The 24,250-nt window shown below is 42.6% G+C and overlaps 1 protein-coding gene across 7 annotated transcripts in view; it reads left to right on the top strand.

Moving 5' to 3' along the window:
• Positions 1-23,396, top strand: part of ATG10 (autophagy related 10) — an 88,200-nt gene extending 64,804 nt beyond the window's left edge. For 2 of the 7 annotated variants that reach the window (XM_071801749.1, XM_071801751.1), the window contains exons 6-8: positions 9,706-9,989; positions 15,531-15,628; positions 16,414-23,396. In XM_071801749.1, coding sequence (XP_071657850.1) covers positions 9,706-9,989; positions 15,531-15,606 — 360 coding nt within the window. In that variant the 3' untranslated portion in view covers positions 15,607-15,628; positions 16,414-23,396. Of the gene's footprint in view, positions 1-846; positions 1,506-9,705; positions 12,664-15,530; positions 15,629-15,895; positions 16,016-16,413 lie in introns of those variants that run through there. The other 5 variants (XM_071801752.1, XM_071801750.1, XR_011736345.1 and 2 more) reach the window with 5 other exon arrangements.
• The last annotated feature ends 854 nt before the right edge of the window (positions 23,397-24,250 follow it).

Genomic DNA, 24,250 nt, shown 5'->3' with positions numbered 1-24,250 from the left:
TTTGTGCAAGACCTGCTTTGGTAGGAACGCTGTGGATGCCTACCGCTGTGAACTGATCCCCTTTTTGAGATGCAGTTGTTCGTGCACATGCCTAGTCACAGAAATGTGTTTGGTTTCTGTTTTTCTTTGTGGGAAGAGGCAGCATTCTGAGAATCATGCATTTCTGAACCTATGATGAAGCTGAGTAATAATTTTGTGCATTTTAGACACAAGCTCTTGAACATGTGTTACGAAGTCCATTTTTTATTCTTGTCACTTTTGCCAGTCCACGTCTTAGTTATTTTTTTTTCTCCATGTGGAAGCAAACTAACAAGAGAATTTTAAAAGCTGATGAGTGAACCTGATCACAGTATCAGCAAAAATGTTGTTTTTAACAGTGTGATGTTGTCATAAAGCCTGACCTTCCCCTGAGAAAACAAAGTCATAAACACAATCGAGTATATGTGCTAAGGCTTAATCAATGCTTAGTGATGATGGAATGTAAAATCAAACACCCAAGGGTAGAAATCGAATTGCATTATTACAGGAGACTCAACAGTTGAAAAACTGCCCAATAAAACAAGAATGAAAGCTTGGTGACCTGAAGGTCCTGCAGAAATAGTCCAAAAAACTAATCAGAGTCAGGACTCCGAAGGATTATGGAATTTCCAGAGCACATGTGTCCACACATGCCTCCCCTCCTGCCCTTTTAACCAAAACTGTTCAGACACAGTTACTTCTCTTACCAAGATGTGACTTAATGGTGTGTGTGCAGGTCACCCTCTCAGCTGTGGAAGTGGACACGTTTTGTGTGTGATACCTTGGGTTTGGATTTACCAGCAATAAATCAGCATTTTGCTTCTTTAGTGCTTTGCCGTCACTCCAGAAAAAGACACTCAGAGCATTCTGCTACTGACAGTGAATGCAGCAGTTGTTGAGGACAGTGCGGATCTAAACCTTGGGATTATATTAACTCAGATCTTCTACCAGTCTGGGATTCTGCTTGCAGAATGGTGCGAAAGTCTTCTGAATTCTTAAGAATCAGAAGTTTCCTGTGGTCGCGTTGACTGTGTTTTTCTGCCACTCTGTCTTCTCATAAAACTTCGTTTTTGTGAACCTTGCCTTCCTCGCACTGCGGAAAAGATAAACCTAATGGTCTAACTTATGAATAGTGATCTCAAAAAATAAACAAAGTTTTTTTTCTGCTTTGGTGCATTCCTGCTGTTCTATAACCTTGAATAATTTCTTAAATATGGGTGGTTGTTGTTGTGTATGTGGTGTTCTATTAAAAGACCCTCCACAGTGCTTCAAGTTTTAGCTTGAAGGCTCACTTTAAAATAAAAAGGTGTGGACTGTTGATACTAATGCCCATCAAATGATGCCTGAAGGTGGTTCTGCTGGTTTCCTTCTGTGTCGTTCATGCCTCTTCAGATGCACGCCATTCAACCTTTTTTTTGAGTCCTCATCCACAATGAATAAAGCTGTTTCCATCTACTAATCGCACTTCTACTACAAAAAAGGACGAGTTAGCAAATCTGTCCCACAAAGTACTGAATAGGAAGTGATAAGGAAATGATAAGGAATGTGTCTTTTTTTTAATCAACATTTATTTCTAAGTTTCATTTCAATGAGACATTTTTATTCTGTCATTTGATACTTAACAGGTAGTTGTAATATCATCTCTGTTATGTGTCCGTTCTGTCATATAGAAAGTAGTCAACCAAACCTAAACTACCCAAATAACAGTACAGAACTGCGCTATTTCTATATTAATTCAGAGTCCGCTCTTTTTCAATATGTAGTTAAGAATCTGGAAGACGTATTCTTTATAGTACTTCAATAATCCTGTCCATTACATCACGTAATTTATAGCAGTGTTAACAGAAAAATCAATAAACATTATTTCTAAAATGTCAGGGCTGTTAATGATGTGATTTAAAAAAGGAGAAAGGTTCAAAACTCTGAAGAGAACACACTGATGTAGTGTTGTAGAGGCACATCTTGCTGAAACTGTGGTAGGGAGGATTTAAATCATTACGGCTCAGTCATCTTGAAAAGCGTGTGTAGGTAGCTATTCTTAGACATACAAATCTTTCTTGCCATATTGTGGGATTTTGCTAAGTGAGGGAGGCTTTATACAGTATATCTTAACAGAAGGTTGCTAAGATCGCTCTTAAATAATTTTGAGTCGTATCAACAGTTGCTATGGATCCCCTGCTTATATTTTTGGAAAATTATTAGTACATCTTCCTGAGGAAAGGGAGTCTCACCAGTATAGACTGGAGGGCTGTTCCACAGGGAAAAATCCAAGAATGGGAAATCTGGGTCGATATTTATTTCCAACTAAAATTTTCTGTGATGTATTGAATTTCTGTGGTTTAAACCAAGTGGTAGTGTTGTACAAGCTAGCAAGTAGGTTTTATTTTAAAACTGAGCATTAATTAATAATGTGTAGCTGCCCTGCAGTTTAATCATGCTTTTCCCAGTAAGGTTTTACGGGCATCAACCTAGTCTGACTAATTTCACAGGAGGAAAAGACCAAATAACAGACTAATACTAAGTGATGTAGAATAAATACAGAGGCTAAAAATATAGTTTATATATAGGGATGAAAAGCAATATGAGGATCCTTGCTGGTTTCTGGGGCAGAATTTAAGATAGACTTTCAAATCTTGTTACTATTGTTACTTGAGTTGATCAGTTATTCTGAAATGAAGATTGAATAATATTTTTTCACGCAGATATGTGATTAATTGAACAAATTGCAACATAATAGTATTGATTCTCTTGATTCTTTTCTGCTTCTGTAGAAAAACTGTTTCAGTGCTACACATTGCATTTACAGATAATTTATCTAGCAGCGGCTTTGCTTCCACAGAACTTCCCAAGCAGAGATTTAGTGTAAGTTTTTGTGTAAGAAATCGGAATAGTGTGTTCCCTCCCTGGTTTGGCATTTCTGTTTGTAGGCTGAGGTGGCTGCTCTTCTGTTTTCCCCCTGCTATGATCTTTGACAATCCACTACTAGACTGAAGTTGGCTACTGAACATTCCCCCTTTTTGAATGTTTTTGTGGAAAATTCTAAAATACACAACAACATGGACTGCACAATGTGAAAGAACTGGATATCACATATGACACATTCAGCTCCATTTGAGAGGCAACTGGTATGGTCACAAGGTGTTGGAAACTTTATAGCAATTTCCCTTTTTGTTTTCTGTGGCGAGGGCTTTTGGTCAATCCCTTTGTCAGATGAAGCATTCCGAGTGCCATTTATGTGGAAGTTAGGTATCCATGTTGACAGAAAGCAATTTATGCCTAAGCACCTGTGCTCTCAAGTTGTGGAAGCAGACGGTATCAGCCATTCAAAAGCATTTAGAGGAGTTTCATGAGACCACTTGTCCATAAATGGATGCACAGCTACCAGGCAGGAATGTGTCCTCCATCATCTGTAATGCAGCAGACTCGCTGGGGCAGAAGAAGGGGAGGGAACTACAGAAAGAGTCTCGTGTTCTCCCAAAACAGCCATTCCCGCTGCTGCTGCTGGGATGGGGTGCATTGCTAGATGCTGCAGTCCAGTCAGGCAGTTCTTACATTCTTAAGGCAGCCAGAGGTTCAAAAAAGAAAGTGGATTCATCCAAGGAGGTCACTTTACTCTGTGTAGTCAGACTTGTGTATGAAGCTCTATACAATCTCCAAGAGTCACAAAAGCAGCTGAGAGCCCTTGATGTTGAAAGTCAACCCAAGTCCCTTTTTGGCTGCTCTTTTTATATATTGTATTTCATAGCAGCTTGATTCAAGAGTAAGGAGACCACCCAAAATCCCTTGCAGAGTGGAAGCTATGGCTCCTATAGAAATGGTGTGTTCAAGCTTCCATAAGCTGTAGGTCTCCTGTGGTCCCAGAGAAGAGCTTGGGTTTTCAGTCCTGTGTTGACCAAGACACTGGTGTGAACAAAGTCTTCTCTAAACTCTGAATACTGGTTTCACCAAAGCATTTATTGCAGTCCTGAGATGGGTGCTTCAGCCTCGTGGGACACAGTTGCAGTGTCCTTTGGCCATTTTCTGTTGCCCACTTTTGTTGTTCCAGCATTCATTGTTCTAGTCGTTGCTAATCTTTGTCCAAACCTCTGACTCCACCATCCTGTGTAGAGATATCCATAAACACCTTGGGCACACTTGTGGCAGAGCTAACTTTTGGGTGGTATGAAGTTTGTAGCATTATATTGAGTCTGTCATTAGGAGAATTACCATGAATATTGACAGTCCTTCCGTGCTTGTGCAAGAACATTGGATATTCAGTTTCAACAGTGAGACCTTGACAGGCTGGAGGACTGGGCAGGGAAGAACCTGATGAAGTTCAACAAGGGCAAATGCAGGGTCCTGTACGTGGGGAGGAATAACCCCAGGCACCAGTACAGGTTGGGGTTGACCTGCTGGAAAGCAGCACTGCAGAGAAGGACTTGGGAGTTCAGGTTGACAACAGGTTGACCGTGAGTCAACAATGTGGCCTTGTGGCCCATAAGGCCAATGGTCTCCTGGGGTGCATTAGGAAGAGTGTGACCAGCAGGTGGAGGGAGGTCGTGCCCTGGTGAGGCCACATCTGGAGTTGTGAGTACAGTTCTGGGCTCACCAGTTTAAGAAGAACAATGAATTACTGGAGGGAGTCCAGCGGTGGCTACAAAGATGATTAGTGGCATGGAGCACCTTTCTCATGAGGAGAGACTGAGAGAACTGGGTCTGTTCAACCTGGAGAAGAGAAGCTGAGAGGGGATCTCATCAATGTTTATAAATATCTCAAGGGTGGGTGTCAGGAGGATGGACCAGACTCCTTTCAGTGGTGCCCAACAATAGGATGAGGGAAAATGGGCGCAGACTGAAACACATGAAGTTCCACGTGAATATGAGGAGAAACTTCTTTCCTTTGAGGTACCAGAGCCCTGTTACAGGCTGCCAAGAGCGGGTGTGGAGTCTCCTTCTCTGGAGACATTCAAACCCACCTGGACACCTTCCTGTGTGATCTGCTCTGGTGAACCTGCTTTAGCAGGTGGGTTGGACTGGATGATCTCCAGAGGCCCCTTCCAACCCCAACCACTCTGTGATTCTGTAGCAGTGATTCAGAGTACTTGGTCCAACTAATGTTTTTTCAGATGATAGGTAATAGAAGATGCTTTGGCTGGAGAAGGGGAGCACAGACATCTGCTGCTACAGGGAGAGATGAGAAACAAAGAAAGTCTTCTCTTGGCCTGAACCCAAAATGAGGGTTGAGTCACGCTTCTGTGGACACGTCATTGCCTCTTCATATTTGATATAGTTAAATTAGTGTTCTGCTGCTCTGCTGCAGCAGAAATTTGCTTTCTGTTCATTACCTTGTGGTAATAGTCTGTCTTCTGTTATAGTTATCAGTCACACTGCCTCTTGATACTGTGAAGAGGAAGTTGGAATATATGCCATCCCCCATTTGCTAGTTACAATATTTCAGACTTAAAATTCTTATGAAATTGCTCTTCCCAATATCTTTTTGTCCAGGAATTCTTGGGATTATAAAATGAACCCTTTCAGGGCACATTTGTCAAATGCCACTATGGATTTTTTTCCTTAACTTACCATTTTTTAATAAGGGTAGGAAATCTGTCTCCAGTGTATTTTCCATAGTTCCACAGCTTGTTGTATCTTTCAGTTTTGCACCTTAGATGAATCTCTTCATTTAAGAACAGATTTTAAATAGTAATTAATTAAGACTATATGCTACATAACTAAAATGGTGACAACTGAATTAATCTTATTTTGGCAAGCATGGAGGAAGAATCATCTGTTTATTTTCTTAGGAAAATGGCTGAGATGCCATTTCTTGACAATGTAACTATGGTCCTGCCAATTTTAACTATAAACTTTTCTTAAAGAATCATAAATGCAAGTTACATGCCTGTGAGCAGTTTAAGCTTTAAAAACATAGTTTTGTCTGAGTGTCACCTAGTGCTTTTATTCCTCTTGCTCTTAAAATTAATATAATTCAAACCTTATTCCAAATATGCATCACCATATAATTATGTAACTATGTAAATATCAACAGTGTTGGCTATTGATTAATTTTGTGCTGGTCTTGCATTACCTCTTAGGTATGCCTTTCAAGGTTATTGTGTTAGCTATTCAATAACTTTAAAAAAACCCAAACAAAATTATGAATTGTAAAAAAGGATCATTACCCCCTCAAAACTGTAAACATTCTAGAATCAGGGAGATAAACTGCTTTTAGGGATGAAATATCAAATAGCTCTTGGTCATCTAGTTATTATGTTTTATTCTGTAGTATCAAGTATTACAATAATAAGTTAGTTCTGCACAAAATGTGCATATACACAAGAGATCTTATGGCAGTCTTTTCTGTTGTTACCATTGTCGTCGTTATAGAAATCACTGTATGGAGAATGTGCTTATCTTCTGAATACACTTAAAATAGGAAGAGCCTAAACATGTAAAGTAAACTAAAGTAAAACTTTGGATTTAAACTCATTTCCATCTGCTACCCTTGGAAACACTTCTGGTAAACTGGCTTTGTCTCTGACTTTCTAACTTGCACTGTGTGTTGTACAAGAGAAGTAAAGCTGTCCTTGGAGATTGTGGATGGGGATACTGTTCCTGTTTTGGATGCACCCTGGTAGTTCAGATAGCTTGAAAAATGGAAGAGCAAGATTGATGTCTTGGTGGCACTGACCTGTAGACATATCCAGCTGTCACGTCCAGCAGAAGCCGCAGGTGTCAGTGCAACTAGCGGTAAGCTAGCAATATAGAACTGATGTGAGCGTGGAGCATGGTGGTCAGGGCTCTGTCCTAAGGAGAAGATGGTTTTATTGCAACCTGTAGTCAAGAGGTGTCTTTCACGCTGTTACCAGCCAGGCTTACTGACATCAGCAAGGTTTTAAGATATCCTTTAAGAAAAGAGCAGTTTGTGTTTGTTTCTTCAGGACCTGCATTTCCACCTTCATGGCTGTGATGGAATTGGAACAGCAGACACAAAATTACTGAATCCCAGAATGTCAGGGGTTGGAAGGGACCTGGAAAGCTCATCCAGTGCAATCCCCCCATGGAGCAGGAACACCCAGCTGAGGTTCCACAGGAAGGTGTCCAGGCGGGTTTGAATGTCTGCAGAGAAGGAGACTCCACAACCTCCCTGGGCAGCCTGGGCCAGGCTCTGACACCCTCACTGAGAAGCAGTTTCTTCTCAAATGTAAGTGGAACCTCTTGGGTTCCAGTTTGAACCCATTGCCCCTTGTCCTACCATTGGCTGTCACCGAGAAGAGCCTGGCTTCATCCTCATGGCACTCACCCTTTATATATTTGTAAACATTAATGAGGCCATCCCTCAGTCTCCTCTTCTCCAAGCTCCAGAGCCCCAGCTCCCTCAGCCTTTCCTCACACGGGAGATGCTCCACTCCCTTCAGCATCTTTGTTGCCCTGCGCTGGACTCTCTCCAGCAGTTCCCTGTCCTTCTGGAACTGAGGAGCCATAACTGGACACAGTATTCCAGGTGTGGTCTCACCAGGGCAGAGTAGAGGGGCAGGAGAACCTCTCTGACCTACTGACCACCCCCCTTCTAATCCACCCCAGGTACCATCGGCCTTCCTGGCCACAAGGGCCCAGTGTTGGCTCATGGTCACCCTGCTGTCCCCAGGACCCCCAGGTCCCTTTCCCCTACACTGCTCTCTAATAGGTCGTTCCCCAACTTATACTGGAACCTGGGGTTGTTCCTACCCAGATGCAATATCACATCTACAAATTGTGGGTGTGGTTCATCTTACAGAAATTCTGGCTGCATCAGCTGTCCTCCTATGTTTGTATTGTGGTTTGTATTGAATCACCGTCCCTGGATGTGTCTAAAAGATGCATAGATGAGATTCTTAGAGACATGGTTTAGAGCTGAACCTGACAGCATTAGGTTAATGGTTTACCTTGGTGATCCTAAAGGTCTTTTCCAACCAAAATGATTCCATGATATTACGATCTGCCAAAACATCTCCATTTTCCTCAGAAAAAAACATGAACATTTGATTAATGTCTTCTTCAGCTTGGACTTCATATTTGCTGAAAGAAAGGTAGAACCCAGCTTAGTTGGCTGTCTGGGGTTAGTAGTGGTAAAAGTATTAGTGAAAACTTTTCACTAAAGTTGGTATGTCTCTTGAAATACACGGGGTGCAGATACATTAATCATAAGGGCAATTGCAACTGCTCGTCTGCAAAGAAGAACCTGAGCATAAATCAAAATCCCTCTGCAGTGTTCTCCTCCAAAAAGAGCTTCATTAATGACAAAGATTTGGTTTTTTGGCCTAGTTTGCACTTCTTTGTCTCATCTGGGTCCCTTCAAGTTTTTCTTTGCCCAGTACCATTGCAGACTTATTTTGATTATCTAGGAAAATGGGGGAGAACAGCGGTGATTGCAGTTTCACAGTCGTTCTTCAGTGCCCATCACAGACAGGAGTAGGTTATTTCATCTTCTGCGGGCTCAGCAGTGTGAATGCGTCTCTGTGTTTTCTGGCAAAGTTATAGAAACTTTTCCCAGTTACATCAGTAGGACGGCTTGGCTCCTGCTTCTAAATTGAAATCAAGGCAACTATAAATATGTCACCTGTCTCAGGTAATAAACTCTATCCCGTTTCCACTAGGATAAATGACTTTTGTAGTTGATGACTTCTTTTTTAGGCTTTTTTTTTGGGTTGATGGCTGTTACGGCAAGTAGAGTTATTTCAACAGCCATTTTGCTTTGTCTGAAAAGATTTTTTAATTATAATTTCTCTGTAGCCAGTACCAATCCTATTACTAAAACATTGTTTTTATGAAATGGCTACATTAATAGAAATGTTGCAACCTATGTTGGTAGGATGGAGAAGCCCTATACAATTAGTATCTTCACAGCAACTTTATTACTATGATCTATACCTTCTCTCAGGCTGATAAAAGTTCCCTGTATAATTACAGTTTCTTAATGTTGCATCTGCAACATAGTAATAGAGTTTCTGTAGCTGTAATTCCATTATTAGAGGAAAACCTTCTGTGAGGAGAAGGTGAGAGAGAAGTTTGGAACATTTTTCTTGGACTTGTAAACACAGCCTGAAAATGCTCACCTGGCTCCAGTGCTCAGTTTTAAAGTCTCCATAGTCCTCATTCATTAAAATGTTGCTCACTTTTACACCTAAACCTGCGTGCATGTCTAATTTAAGTGTAAAGTAATCCCTTTAACCTCAAGTTCAACACAGTTTAAGTTCGGCATGTAAGAAGTTACTGTTCTGGTTGTGGGATACATAGTCAATCCGAACAGCAAAATTTTCTTACTTTGTTTCTGAATGAGTAGAGTTAGATTTTATTGACAAGTAAGTTATTGTTGCTCTATATAAAAATAAGGAATGAAGAAGAAGATAGACTGCGAATTCAAGAACATAAAATACTTATAGTATCATAATCTCATGTGAAGGATTTTCACTTAAAAATGGGCATTTCTTTCAGTGTGTGGTCAAAAATTGGTGAAAAGGGAAGAGCATGCAACTTGTTTATTCATTGCATCACTATTTCCATCTCCCTCAATGGAAGAGATTACAGGGGGCTTCTTTTTCTGATGCGATGACTGGGATTGTGAACACTGCTGGAAAATGTCTGGAAAGTGTTGGTCCTGTCTGTGGTGTGTGGTGGTTGTGTCCTGCGTGGAAGTTCTGACACCCCCCCATGAATTTATTTTTGCAGAGCATCATCATGCAAACTGCATCAGGGAAGAGGCAGTTTCAGGCGCAGATCCCTTGCAGTCTCGTAAATGGAGAGCCCATAAATGTTTTGATGGATGCTCGAAGGCAGTTTAATGTAGCACTGGAGAAAACAGAAACCATTACTACTGGAAGAGCTCCAGTTATCACGGAGAAAATAAATGGTGCTGTTACAAGAGATGTACTGACAACAAAATACCTGCTGGCTGGGGAAGAGAAGAGCAGAGCACAGTACAGATACCTACGGGCAATTGCCCGTTACCTGAAGTAATGTTTATTTTTAATTTAGATCTGACATCAATAGTATTTCCTATACACACTGCCTGATAAAATGACATAATCCAATCCGATGGAAGTTTTAAGAGTACTTGTACTTAGGAACTACCCAATCTTTGCCAGTGTTCAGATTCATGTTTTAACATTTCACTGTGCTTGGCGCAGGAGAGGGGGTGAAGTTGGTTCTGTACCTCATAACTCTTGATCCTGTGAAGGACAGCCCAGTTTTGTTAGTAGATGATGACAGGACAGGGGAAGGACGGTTGACCAGCCCTTCACATCCCTGATGGACCGTATGGAACAGGCTGTCTTACATCGCACAGAAAAAGCTACAGCTCCACTGGAACATTTTTCTGTCCTCTGGGAGCCTGTCTGTTTCGTGTGCTGTTGCCAAGGTTTATGTTTATCCAATGTAAACCTCAAAGAAAAGCGTTTAAGCTTCACCAGTTTAACCTCACAGCCCCAGCAGCTCAGCACCTGCACACGGATGGCTGTGGTTGCTCAGCTAACAAATGGTAATCTGCCATGCTCAGTCACGTCCCATCATGTGTAGCATTCCGAAAAAAAACTTCGTTCATTTTCAAGCTACCCAATGGAACATTTCACATCTTTCATCCATCTCTTGCATGGTTTTCTATGAGAGGAATGGAGCCAACAACTACAGAAACGGGTACGGAATGTGCTTACAGATCTTTCTTGAAGTCACCTGGAAAAGTGGTCTTTCTACAGAAAATAAGTGAAGGAACGTTCTGAGCTTTGAAATTCACTGGAGCTAGTTGCAGCCTGTAAAAATGGTATTTCCCATGAATGTTGGATAGACTCTGGGGGATAAGCAGAGGTATGGTGGACTCCAGTGTATGGTGCTGAGCGGACCGTGTCATGAATCAGCCTCACAGATGGATAGATACAAGTTCATAGATACGAGAAAATCGCGCTGCTGATTTCAAGTAAACTCTGTATCACTGTATTACTGACCAGAAGAGCTGTGAGAAACCTGCGAATGGGTTCTTGCTGTACAATGCCACAGAGTAATTGTGAGAATTGACTTGAAACACTCACATATTACTCTGTAACATGCATTACTACAAGACTGATTGGAAAAAGATTAATTGTAAACTCAGAGTGGGAAGACCGTTTTATGCTATTAAAAGTAGTTGTTGTTTGTGTGGTATTTTTTGTTTTGTTTTTCCTTGAGGTCCCAGTAGGATTTTATATTTTTCATGTAACTGGCTCATAGCGAGCTGCAGGCTAGTTTTGCTGCCATAATAATATTTTGCTCAGGATGCATGTCACTGCATGTGGAGTATCATCCTTTCCACCAGGTGACTGCAGCACGTAGTGAATATGTTCATAAAGCTGATGCACCACAAACTTACATTCGTTCTTACACTTCTGTTAGTGTTTGAGAAGGGGTTGGGCAACAGAGATGCTGAAGGGAGAGGAGCATCTCCCTTATGAGGAAAGGCTGAGGGAGCTGGGGCTCTTGAGCTTGAAGAAGAGACTGAGGGGTGACCTCATTAATGTTTACAGATGTATAAAGGGTGAGTGTCAGGAGGATGGAGCCAGGCTCTTCTCAGTGACAACCAATGACAGGACAAGGGGTAATGGGTGCAAACTGGAAATTAAATGTGAGAAGAAACTTCTTCCCAGTGAGGGAGACAGATCCCGGACCAGGCTGCCCAGGGAGGTTGTGGAGTCTCCTTCTCTGCAGACATTCAAACCCGCCTGGACACCTTCCTGTGGAACCTCAGCTGGGTGTTCCTGCTCCGGCGGGGGCATTGGACTGGATGAGCTTTCCAGGTCCCTTCCAACCCCTGACATCCTGTGATTCATCATACTGCAGATGCACAGCCCTGTCTCAGGGCACGTCCTGAGCAGCAGAAATGGAAGTTTCCTGCTTTTCCTGACTTCAGAGCTGGACCACCCTCCTATGGTGACAAGATAAACCACCGTCTTCCATTCTGGACTCGTCTGTAGTGACTGTCACCAGCAAGGGTACTAATTAACAGCGCTTTGTCTGTGCGAAACCTGACAACTGCACACACAGCCCTTGTACAGCAATGAGTCCTGGCTGCCACCAGCCTGGGCCAAGTCTGAGCTGGTGACCTGGCAATGAAGAAGCTCTGTAGCCCATTACCAATGCAGAAATCATTCTGGGCTTTGATAACTCTAGCATTTTTATTGGCAGCTGTCTGGCATTTCCTCCTGAGAGCTGCTGTGTCAGTGATTTAGCCTTGAGTATACATTAAAGCCTTGTGGGGATGCGATTATGTACAGGATTTGGAATTTAGGATTTGACTGAATCAGATCTGATGCTTTCGGAGTGTTTTCCCTGATGCTCAACAGCTTCTCTTCCCTGCCTCAGCCTTTTCCCTTTTTAGAGACTCCTGCTTAATGGGTCTTGGCTTGGGATTTCTTCTAATCTCTTGTGCCTTTGTGTTTTTGCTGTCTGTATGACATATTCCTGTCCTTCAGGCTTTGAGTAAACAGGATGGCATTCTTCTTGCAGTTTCATGCCTTTTGTTTAGGGTAAGAAAGGTACACACAGCAAGCTGATGGAAAAATTCTGACTTTGGACCCAGCTCTTTTGCACGACATCGTGGACTTTCAGTGCTGAGGATCCATGTAATAATGAAATTCGGTTTCCTGGATTAGAGGTGAACAGGTGAGAGACAGTGCTCAGTTTTCAGAAATACCCTGCTAAATAGAAACCAAAGCAACTCTTCCTGAATGTGCAGATACGCAGTTTTAGTGCATGTGCCGTTCTCAGAGCCTGGCCAAGGAGCAGCATGAGTTTTAACTAACCCCCTGCGTCATTTCATAATTGCCATTCGAAACTCTGTGGATTACAGTGAGATTTACACCACCGTGGCACAGCTGGTACTTCAGGAAGTGTATGAAGCAACCTTGATAATTCGAAGAACAGGGAGACAAGATAGGAAGAGGGTTTAATTAACAAAGACCAAGTGTCCTCAGAGCCTTCATATCAACCCAGAAAGCGATGGCTGGGCAGTGTAGCAAGAACTTCTCAGTTTACATCTGCTGGATCTAGGAGGGAAAGAAGAACCTTTCCACCTCTTCAAGAAGAATGGAGGAGAGATTGCAGGGAATTTGGAGTGTGAACAGATTTCACCTCTGTCACATCCTCGTAAGTCACTGATTGATGCCAAAGATGATGGGACCAAGGATGTCACGCCTTGGAAAAAGTGAGCAGCAGTGCACTCCGCTTTTTCATGCAGACATCTAATTGTTAGAGTTTGGGAATTTTTTCAGTGTCACCCTATCATACCATAAGAAGAGAAAAGACTAAAAGAAGGAAGATGTATATATAAATATATAACCTATTTTAAAAAATCAAGTCTGGCCTCCATTTGTCACTCACTAGTGGTTTGCTGAAGCAGGAGGTGCAGGACGGAATCACATGTGACAGGATGGTTGAGAATGACTTCAAGCTGAATATTCAGCTTTGGGAATTGTCTTTATGCCTTATTCCAAGTGCTAAGTCAGTTAAAGCCCAGGTTATCTTCTCTGTTGAGTGTAGCTACTTTTTCTTTTCTTAATAGTTTTGTAAATATTGTTTACTATCCTTTTTTTTTGTATCTTTGAGCAATTGGCACAGTCTATGTATTTTCTAGAATTATTTAGAAGCCTTAGCTGATTCAAATTAGCAGACCATTAGAACGGATTTTTTATTCAAACTACCACTTTTTCTCAATGGAAAACGACATCATCAGTTCACTTTCACCAGCAGCAGATGGTATTATAGCATTCTTGCGCAAGTCATCTGTTTACACTCCAATGTAAGACAAAGCTTTCTGAACATTGTTTTTTTAATGTTCTGAAGATTCTGGAAAAGTTGTCTTAGGCACAAAATGATTGATCATTGGGTACATTTTCAGCATAAGAACCAAGTGTGCTTCAGCTGTAAGAGACCCTGTTTAACATTTAATAGTATAGAACATGTCATATTTGCTGAACATGACAGGCCAGGATTTGTGTTTTTGGAGAAAGAGTTTTTACTGTGTAGCTCAAAGACTTTGTGAGCATCTTCTCTTCAGTGCACGCAGTTCAGTATGTGCTAAGATAAGATGCCATCAAGAATTAGGGGGGTCTCGTACAACTGTATCAGCTGGGACAAGGGAAATCCGTGTTGGAGCGTAAATTGAATATTCTTTCTTCTTTACCATCAAGAAACTGAGCTACCACAAGAAGCGCATCTAAGGACAAGGGTCTTTACTCAGGATAGGACACCCGTCGCATTAATCCTCATAGTCAGTTTCTGCCGTGGTTCTGGTGAGAAGCACAATGCAGTGGGGCAGGCTTAAAGAAAAGTGCGACTTAATGGAGTTTCATGGCAAGGTTTGCTCTGTTACTTGGAGGAAATATGCCAAGGGGAATTGGGTGGGAGTTGATTCAGAGTGATTTCTGTGGGACAGGAGATAGGAAAAGGTAGAGGAGGCCATCCCGTTGAGTCACAAGGTTCAGAGTGGACCACCTTGCTTTCTAAACTCCTTCTCGAGGAGGAGTCCAGGTGTGGCTGGACCCAAACTCAGCCCCAGACTTGATCAGAGGTTCGTGTCTGAGAGACACAAAGGGTGAGAGAAAACAGGTAAGGGTAAAGAGGCTTATTTTGGTGCAGAAGTGGTAGCAGTGGCCTCAGCAGCACCAGAGGAAAATCACTTATCTCAGGCATGGTGTGTGAGACAGTTGGTAACGCTGCTCTCATGGTGTCACCCATGTAGGAGCATTGAGATCACTGTTGCAGCTTTGCACTGAGTGCAAGCTTGGTTAAGCCAGAACACATATTCTGTTTGAGTACTGGCTGGAGAGTGAAAGCTTTGTGGAGCATTGGGTCAAGTTTTCGGTGGCAGTGTGGAAGTGTGGAGGATCGACATGGGGTCCTGTCACATCACAGGGAGTGTGTCTGACTGCAAACTTTAATGTCACTAAATGGTTTCCTTTTTTCTCCTCCTCAGGACAGTTTTGACTGGGCTTCTTGAACAACCCTTTTAGGACATTTTTCTCTAGAATAGCCTAAAATGAGGATATGCCACCTAGTGGAAGTTAAAGCTACCTTGGATGCTTTTGCTTCTTCCCTCCAAATTAAACTGTGTTGACTTCCCAGCACCAGGCTGAGAACATGCAAGGATCTTAAAGAGCTCTACTGTGGAGCAGATTTGTTTTATGTATTACATTTGATCAAATACTTGTTTACACAGTAGCTGTGCCTACTTGCATTCAGGTAATGCTGACACAGTAACTTGAGTTACTTTTGAAAAACATTGCATTTTATTAACTAAAAGGGTGGCATAGCCTGGTTGGTGATCCTATTTCCCTTTTAAGATAGGAGAATATGGTCTCAGATATTAATTTGTCAATGACTGTTGGTAGAAGAAGAGCAATGTGGGTTAGATTCTGAAATGAGGAAAGTTGCATCAAGGATTAATGGCCCCTGCTTTGTCTTTTCCAAATGCAAATGGTGTGTTTTTTGTTTTCTTCTTGCATGATAAAACAACTGATATTCCCTCTTAGGAGCATCCCTTGCTTGGGCAGCCATTTTTCGTTCTGCACCCTTGCCGAACTAATGAATTCATGTCTTCTGTACTGACCGGGACACGGACACAGAACAGGTGAGAAACAGCGCTGTGCCTTGCCAGGCTTCATGCAGTGCAGATGAAGTACATCAGCCGGGAAGTGGGAATGGTAAAAACAACTTCCTTGGTCCAAATGGAATAAAATTCTGGGTTGTCACCTAAGGGCTGAAAGTTAAAATACATTTGAAATAGATAAAGTGAAAGAATAGCCCCATCTGAAGTTATTTTCTGACTGACAAGTTTGTTTGCAATTCAGAAAAGGTTGGGATAATATGTTTATGGTGCCTTTTTTTCGCCCCCTAGACACACGAATTACATTATATTGTGGCTCAGTACTGTAGGCCCAGTTGTGGGTCTAAATCTGCCCCTGAGTTACGCAAAACTAGCACCTGAGCAGAATACAAATGCTGTTTCTGTTGAAAGGTAAGAGAAAATGAACTCACCTTTTTTCTTCCCATCCTCCTATGAAATTAAAAAGATCAAATGGATAACTGACAAAAACATTATCTTCTCCTTTGAAGCTCTTGGTTCAGTCATTTAGGACTCAATTTTCAATATTTTGCTTACATGGCTGCCTTATTGTCTTACTTAATTTGCAATGAACATTTGCACTGAGAGGGATGTGCTTGACACGTTGCTGACACCTACACGACTGTCAGAAGGTTCCCCGATGTCCTGGGGTCTTTCTTAAGTGCGTAAAAGCATTTTATGGTGGTCCCTCCAGCATGTGGTTGGCAATGATGTGATCTAGCATAACTCTGCTGCAATTATTTTAATTTCATGTTTTTTCTCTATTTTTTTTTTCTGTCTGATGTCTCCAGAGCTCTGAGCTGAAGGATGGATGATAGTTAGATGCAGTAAAGCTGCTGCAGACTTTCCTAGGGATGAAATCAAACAAAGGAATCCTCCCTGACTAGTAAGCAATGCCCTATGGAACGGTGACTGCTCACAGCTCTTTCTCTGGCAAGAACTTGCCTGGTTACAGTGGAAGAACTAAGAGCCAACTGCAGTTGTGACAACAACTCTCAAGCACCACCGAGACCTGAGTTCCCTTGCGATTGCACCGACCCGTCGCAGTCACTTAACTCCTACCTCGGTTGTACTGCGGTTATGGCCTTAGTAACACTGCACACAGATGCACAAGCCCGTGGTTCCTTGAGTTGAGGTGCTGAGTTTGGATCTACCGAATTTATCTGCTAAAAATCATGTCTCTAGAAAAATCCACACCATCTATGAGGATATGTACAGCAAAACACTTGCAGGATGTGGTTTAAACTTGTGGCCATCAGTGTGTGGGCTGAGACTGCTTTGCCTAGGGGCCACCTTCTGCATCACAGCCTTGTGCATGGACCATCCTCGTCTTCCCCACCAAACACAGGATATCCTGATCCGAGAGCTGAACAACACTTTGCTGAGAGTATTTTGTGTATGTCATGCTCCAGGGCACAGACAAGATCAGGATTGTAGGCAGAGTACTTGTAGTACTTGATTAAGGGAGTGGAGCATCTCCCTTATGAGGAAAGCTGGGTCACTCTAGCTTGGAGAAGAGAAGGCTGAGGGCTGACCTCAATAATGTTTATTAATATGTGAAGGGTGAATGTCACGAGGACGGAACCAGGCTCTTCTTGGTGACAACCAATGATAGGAAAAAGGTATAAAATAGGAAAAAGGTATAAAATAGGAAAAAGGTATAAAATAGGAAAAAGGAAAAAAACACAAAAGGTTCCACTTAAATTTGAGAAGAAACTTCTCAGTGAGGGTGCCAGAGCCTGGCCCAGGCTGCCCAGAGAGGTTGTGGAGTCTCCTTCTCTGCAGACATTCAAACCCGCCTGGACACCTTCCTGTGGAACCTCAGCTGGGTGTTCCTGCTCCATGGGGGGATTGCACTGGATGAGCTTTCCAGGTCCCTTCCAGTCCCTGACATTCTGGGATTCTGTGAGTCTAAATCTAAGCATGTACAGTTCTGGCATTCAAGGTGCCTCATACTATCGTATGAGAACATCTGGCTTTTCTGTGCTTCACTGCCTCCAGAGGAAGCTTTGCCATACCCTGTGGGAGTTACTGTTGTAGTCAATTAGTATTTCGTGTTGTACTGGTAGTTGTTCACAGGTTTGGTCCCTATCCCGCAGTCTTTATGCAAACCTCCCCTGACAGCTGTTGAATTTTGGACAAGTAGGAATTGCGTAGTGGTGCAGTCATCAGTGAAAAACAGATGAGGAGTAACTTCCATACAAGTCAGCTTGGATTCTTTCCTAGTCACGTTTTATTTGTAGTGTAACCAGACCACAAGTCCTGAGCAGCTGAGATGGAATTACAGGTTTTACTTTATGTGTTCAGCAGTATGTCACTTGCATCCTGAGCCCAACCTGTGCCACATCAGACGTGGAAATGTGAAATGCATTGGGTTTCAGATATTTTGATTGGTTACATATATTTAACTTAGACCATACGTATGTTACGGGTGAATTTAAATACAGTGCAATCTTCAAAATTCCATTGTTGCAGAATTCTTTTGCCAGCCATTTGGAATTAATGAAGGCACATAATTTATCCCATAACAACCTGAAAAGCCATATTTCTATGTAAAATTTATAAAACATGGCTTTCTGTTCATGTACAATGACAGTAGCTACATTGTCTTTTTTAACACTTTTGGTAGCGTATGCTTGATAATTTTATCCATAGTTCAATTCAAGGGAGGCTTACACAGGAGGAAAGCCAACCAAACAAAAAGATAACAGCAGTTTTAAGAGTTGGTAAATGTTCATCCCTACTCTGATTTTCATTATTTATACCCTGGAACAAGGATTCCTGAGCTGCTCTATCAGCTTCTCCTGCCTCTGTGCAGCATCTTGGCTCACACTGTGCTGGCTGGCTCTTGGGACCTTTACTCCCAGTCTAACTTAGAACTGGCCTTGGGCAGCTTTGTTTAAACCAAGGTCTGAATTAGCTTCTGCTGACCTTGTGATCGGGGAGGTGGAAAGGACTGATGGAGTTGTTCCCTGTAGACCGTCAGTGCTGACTGCTGCGTTGGTATATCTGAGATCAGCTATGCTCGTTGTCGCAAAGCATCACAGATCTTACCTGGTACTGCACTGAGGGTTAAATACACAGCAGAAATTCCACTTATAAGCAACAGAAGTAGTAAAATGCAATGCTGAACACAGAATGCCTTCGGAATAACTTACAGCTGAAACGCTGGGTTGAGTCTCCTCATACACTGGACAATAGCTGTTCCTTGATAAAGGAGAAGAAAAGAGCCTGGAACAACATTTGAATATATTTTCCAGTACTAGTTGTTAGACCTTGAGAAGTTTCAGCTGCTAAGATGCTACTTTGCAAAATTTATAAGCATAGTTTTGTAGGCATTTATTGGAGACCAGCCCTTCGTGTTTCTGTCTTGGGAGCAGGAACTGCGGTACAACAGTGTTCGTATAATAGGATTTGGCTGGTTGGGTTTCTCTACTACAGGCAAGACTTCTTGTTGCAAGTGTGTGAAAATGTCATTGCTTTACTCAGAATGTCAGCGTCTCATCCATGTGACACTGTACATCAGGCCCTGTAACTTACAGCTTGTAATTACAGACGAAAGACAACAAATATGAAATAAGCCTGGAACGATATCCTCCACTCACTTTCTCTGCTCCATCAGCCTTCCACTGCACTTTAATCTTCTCTTATTTTTTCTTTTTTTATTTTTTTATCCAAGATTTACAAGAAAAGTGGAATTTGTATGTCAACAAGAAATAAATATTTTTCTTTCACGTGGAGGAATTCTCACCACCCATCTCTTTCTACCTTAATTTATCATTTATAAACAAACTCGGGTATTATTTAGACAGGCCATTGCACGTTGTACTGAACTTAAGATTTCTTCTGTCAGAGACAACCCCAGGCACTTGTTGAATGGATGGCTCAGACAGTGGGGTGCTGCTCTGTCACACTCTTAGCTCCTCCATGTCCTCTCCTGGCCTGCCTCCTGGATATCTTGTATTGGCACATTCACGTGGCTGGACACTCCAGTTGTTCCCAGGTTCTGAAGCTGTCTCTGCCTTGCTTCCTTCCTGCTGATAACTCCCCTCTGGGTTCCTCTTCAGTGCCTTGACCCTGTTCCTGCAGTTACTTGGACACAACGGTAATAGCGAGGAGTGTGAAGTGGATGAGCAGACCGGCCGTTGCCCTGCCCTGCTACAGTTCTGAACCGTTCAACACCACAAAGAACAAACTAACAGAGCGGAGTCAGCATCATAGAGTCGTAGAATCAGTTTGGTTGGAAGAGACCCTCAGGATCATCGAGTCCAACCATAACCGAACTCTGGCATTAACCCATGTCCCAAAGAACCTCATCTAAATGCCTTTTAAACCCCTCCAGGGATGGTGACTCCACCACTTCCCTGGGCAGCCTGTTCCAATGCCTGACAGCCCTTTCCAGGAAGAATTTTTTCCTAATATCCAATCTGAACCTCCCCTGGTGCAACTTGAGGCCATTTCCTCTTGTCCTATCACTTGCTACCTGGGAGAAGAGACCAACACCCTCCATTCTACAACCTCCTTTCAGGCAGTTGTAGACAATGATAAGGTCTCCCCTCAGCCTCCTGATCTCCAGGCTGAACAGCCCCAGTTCCTTTGGTGTTGATGTTCCCCTGAAATTTGTCCAGAATAGCTCTAGACAAAAATTCAGCTCAGTTCGTACAAATACTCTAGGCTTAGATTGAGGAACAAATACAGGATAACATAAATATTTGGGATCAAGGGGAGCTATAATCCTGTTCAGATATCTACTTTCTAATGGCTTAAGTGGGAGATAGGTGTCTGATTTCCTGTTTACATCTGTGCCTTTGTGACTTATAGGATATTTTATACTGACTGATTATGTACAATAATCCTATTGTACTTAAAAAATTAAGTTAATACCAGCACTATTTTGTAATTTTATTTAGCTAAATGTATTGAAGATTCTTAGGTCTGAACTAGACTTTTGGCTACATACATTATCTGAAATCTTGTAGCCTACCAACAATAAAATTTCTTGTTCCAAACAGTTTTGTAAATGTTCTCACTTGTTCACCCTTGTTAATCTGGGAAGACATATTGAGGACCATTGCTTCTGGGGGCTTCTTTTTAAAAAGGAGAACTGACTCATACCTGCCCTTGGTTACAAGAATCAGCAAGAAGAATGAAATTTTTGTGTTCAACTAAGCCAAAAATATGCTTTTCTTCGGAATGCAATTGCTACCTACATAATCCCACGTTTGTGTCAGCATGATCAGGTTAGAATTTCACCCCCATCTGGTCTGCCAGAAGGTTTGCAGTTGGTTCCTTTTGTTACTAAAAGAAACATTTCCTTCGGTCAAATTGCATGTTTGTTTTCACAACAGTAAATATTGAGGTAGTTAATTAGAGCTGAATATAGCAAAATAATCGATATCGATTCTTGTTGCAACTGCATGAATTGCAGCAAAACCTTTTCAATAACTTTTTTTCCCCCCTATTTGCTATGATTACAGTGTAATGAGTTTGTTCGGACATCTATATTTATATTGCATAGTGTTTCATTTCCAGTGCAAAGGGCAAACAATTGCTCTTTCCTCTGAACTGTGACGTTACAACTATTTGCTCAAAAATAGCCTCTTCTAGAGAACAGTGTATGTATGAACCTGTGCATATTTTCATTAATACTTTTAGAAGTGATTCAGACATTTTAGATAATTTCTTAGCAATATATTCTAGAATAAAAACGTGTATCTGAAGTTCATAGCTGCAAAACTGCCAGGTCGAATAGCTTTAGTTCCTGGATTTAAAAAGCCAGGCTGATACTGATGAGTGCTAGGAGGGTAGCCCCAAAGAGATTAACCATGAACTGAGTGCTCGGGAAGAGATAGGAAGGTGTCACACCTGTTATGTCCTGGATTTTGTAGGAGTCTTGAAAAACCTGCACCACAAGGAAGCTTTCAGTTCTCCACTGAGAGCTGCTTGTAGCTGCCACCCGCTGAAGATAGATTCCGACTTAAGGCAAGAGAGGGGTTTACTGCTGTGTTCAAGCAGACAATGGTTTTACAGAGTCTTGCCCTGAACAGCTTTTTCCTCAAGAGAAGAACACATTTTCCTGTAGTATCGCTTCTCGGTAGCGTTGTTAACACAGCGTGCTGGCAGGGGTGCCGCTGCCCAAGGGGATGGGGCCATGTCCTCGTGCACTGCTGGGTCTGGCAGCAGAGGACAGGTGGAGTTGGGTGCTGTTCAGGTGCTTTCTTTCCCCACCGTTGTTGCTGCCCAGGATTAGGCTATAGATAGAGAGGAATCCCAGTAAGGTTATTTTGACCAGCAGTCATCTGCATCACCAGAAACAAACCCCAATGTGTCTTCTTCTGAAATACATCACCTTAAAATGCAGAAGTGCGCCTGGGGAAGAACAACCCCAGGTTCCAGTATAGTTTGGGGAAAGACCTGTTGTACAGCGGTGTGGGGGAAAGGGACCTGGGGGTCCTGGGGACAGCAGGGTGAGCATGAGCCAGCACTGGGCCCTTGTGGCCAGGAAGGCCAATGGTACCTGGGGTGGATTAGAGGGGGTGGTCAGTAGGTCAGAGAGGTTCTCCTGCCCCTCTACTTTGCCCTGGGGAGACCACACCTGGAATATTGTGTCCAGTTCTGGCCCCTCAGTTCCAGAAGGACAGGGAACTGCTGGAGAGAGTCCAGCGCAGGGCAACAAAGATGCTGAAGGGAGTGGAGCATCTCCCGTGTGAGGAAAGGCTGAGGGAGCTGGGGCTCTGGAGCTGGAGAAGAGGAGACTGAGGGGTGACCTTATTAATGTTTACAAATATATGAAGGGTGAGTGTCAGGAGGATGGAGCCAGGCTCTTCTCGGTGACAGCCAGTGACAGGACAAGAGGCAATGTGTTCACACTGGAACACAAAATGTTCCACTTAAATTTGAGAAGAAACTTGTTCCCGGTGAGGGTGTCAGAGCCTGGCCCAGACTGCCCAGGGAGGTTGTGGAGTCTCCTTCTCTGCAGACATTCAAACCCGCCTGGACACCTTCCTGTGGAACCTCAGCTGGGTGTTCCTGCTCCATGGGGGGATTGCACTGGATGAGCTTTCCAGGTCCCTTCCAACCCCTGACATTCTGGGATTCTGTGAAGCGGGTCTTAATGATTTTTGTTTCTGCTGAGCAAGCGCCAGGGTTGACGCCACTCCACTTCCAGGGGCAGATAGAGCCCGCAGCAGGGAGAACATGGGCTGAGCACAGGTGGAAAAAGATTTGGCAAACTGTGGAAATGAACTAATCGTTCTTTCCTTTGCACCTGATCCAAATCAAAATCCTGAGCGGAGTTTTGGTGGATTCCAGCCAGGCCTCACTCTGCCAAGCATTGATTGCTTCTGCAGGTTTGTGAAGTTCATTCTCCTGCATCCAGCAGTCAGGAATTGTTAGCTTCATATGATTAGCCAAGCCTTTTAGTATTTACACTTTGCTAATGAATTAGAAACATGGATTTCTGTATCGATTGCACGACGTTCACCTCTTCTCTGATCTCTCTGTATTCCCGTCCATTATGGCTTGTTTGGCTTGTATAACACAAAGCTTCAATGCTTCTTTATTAGGCTTAAAAACCCCTCATCAACCTGTGGTGATGAGGTTTGGTTGGCTTATCTGCCTTTGACTTCTTTCTACCATCATGAGTTATTCCTGGGCACTGACAGAATCCACAGACACATTTGCTGGAATAATCCCGGTGCCCAAGTGTTTACTCGATGTTACATGCTAAATGTGCTTGTAAAACAAATAATAAAATGTGACTCAAAATGTGCAACTAGCTGTAATAACATTGTGCTTTTTTTGTTCTGCTTCCAGTTCTGTGGCGTTTTCCTACTCCTGGTAACTATTACTATACCTTTGCCTTAATAGCAGTCTCACGTCTGATACATTGCAAGAAGTTTAAAATAAACAAATAAACAAAACAAGCCCCTAATTCAACCCATACTGTAAAATGTACATGTGCTTGATGGAGTAACAAGCATCCCGTGTTCTTCTGTTCCATGTTTTGATCTAACAAGATTTCAGGTGAATTTGCTCCATAAACTCTTATGCTTCTATTTAGCATCTATCCACCATGTAGGTACACAAAGGCAACAAGGCTGTGTCCCTTTTTTCTACAAGAACTCACCAAATCAGTTAAAATTTAAATTTCCGATTTTTAAGATTTCCTTTGTTAAAGTCCATGTAAACAACTTTTTGGCTTACGTCTTTTGGCTTTTCCTCTCGCTGGGCTGATAGCAACATCTAGTGGCAATATTGCCTCATGACAACGCCATAATTCTGGAAACTGGTCGAGCTCCATTTACCTCTGGATAAATCTCGACTGGCAGTTTGCTGTAATAAGAAGAACAAAGCTACTGATTTTCTTAGCTGCTGTACCTCCTGTAGAAACTGAGTGGGAATCCTAACACCGGCATTTGTGTGGGATAACATCGGCATACGTAAGACCGTGATTTCTAGATTAAATGAGCTGACTGGGATCTGTCTCTTCCACCAGGAACGACCATCAGGTCTGCAAGCTGTGAGTCAGGGTTCAGTGTTCATGTTTGCTCCTCCAGTAGCTTCCACCTGGAAAAAAATTGTGATGTTCTAGCTGTTGTGTGTGTAATTGCGGAGCTGACTTCTCTC

This window comes from Patagioenas fasciata, chromosome Z (assembly GCF_037038585.1).
Source record: "Patagioenas fasciata isolate bPatFas1 chromosome Z, bPatFas1.hap1, whole genome shotgun sequence".
NCBI classification, from domain to species: Eukaryota; Metazoa; Chordata; class Aves; order Columbiformes; family Columbidae; genus Patagioenas; species Patagioenas fasciata.
This window is presented reverse-complemented; position numbering and strand designations above follow the sequence as displayed.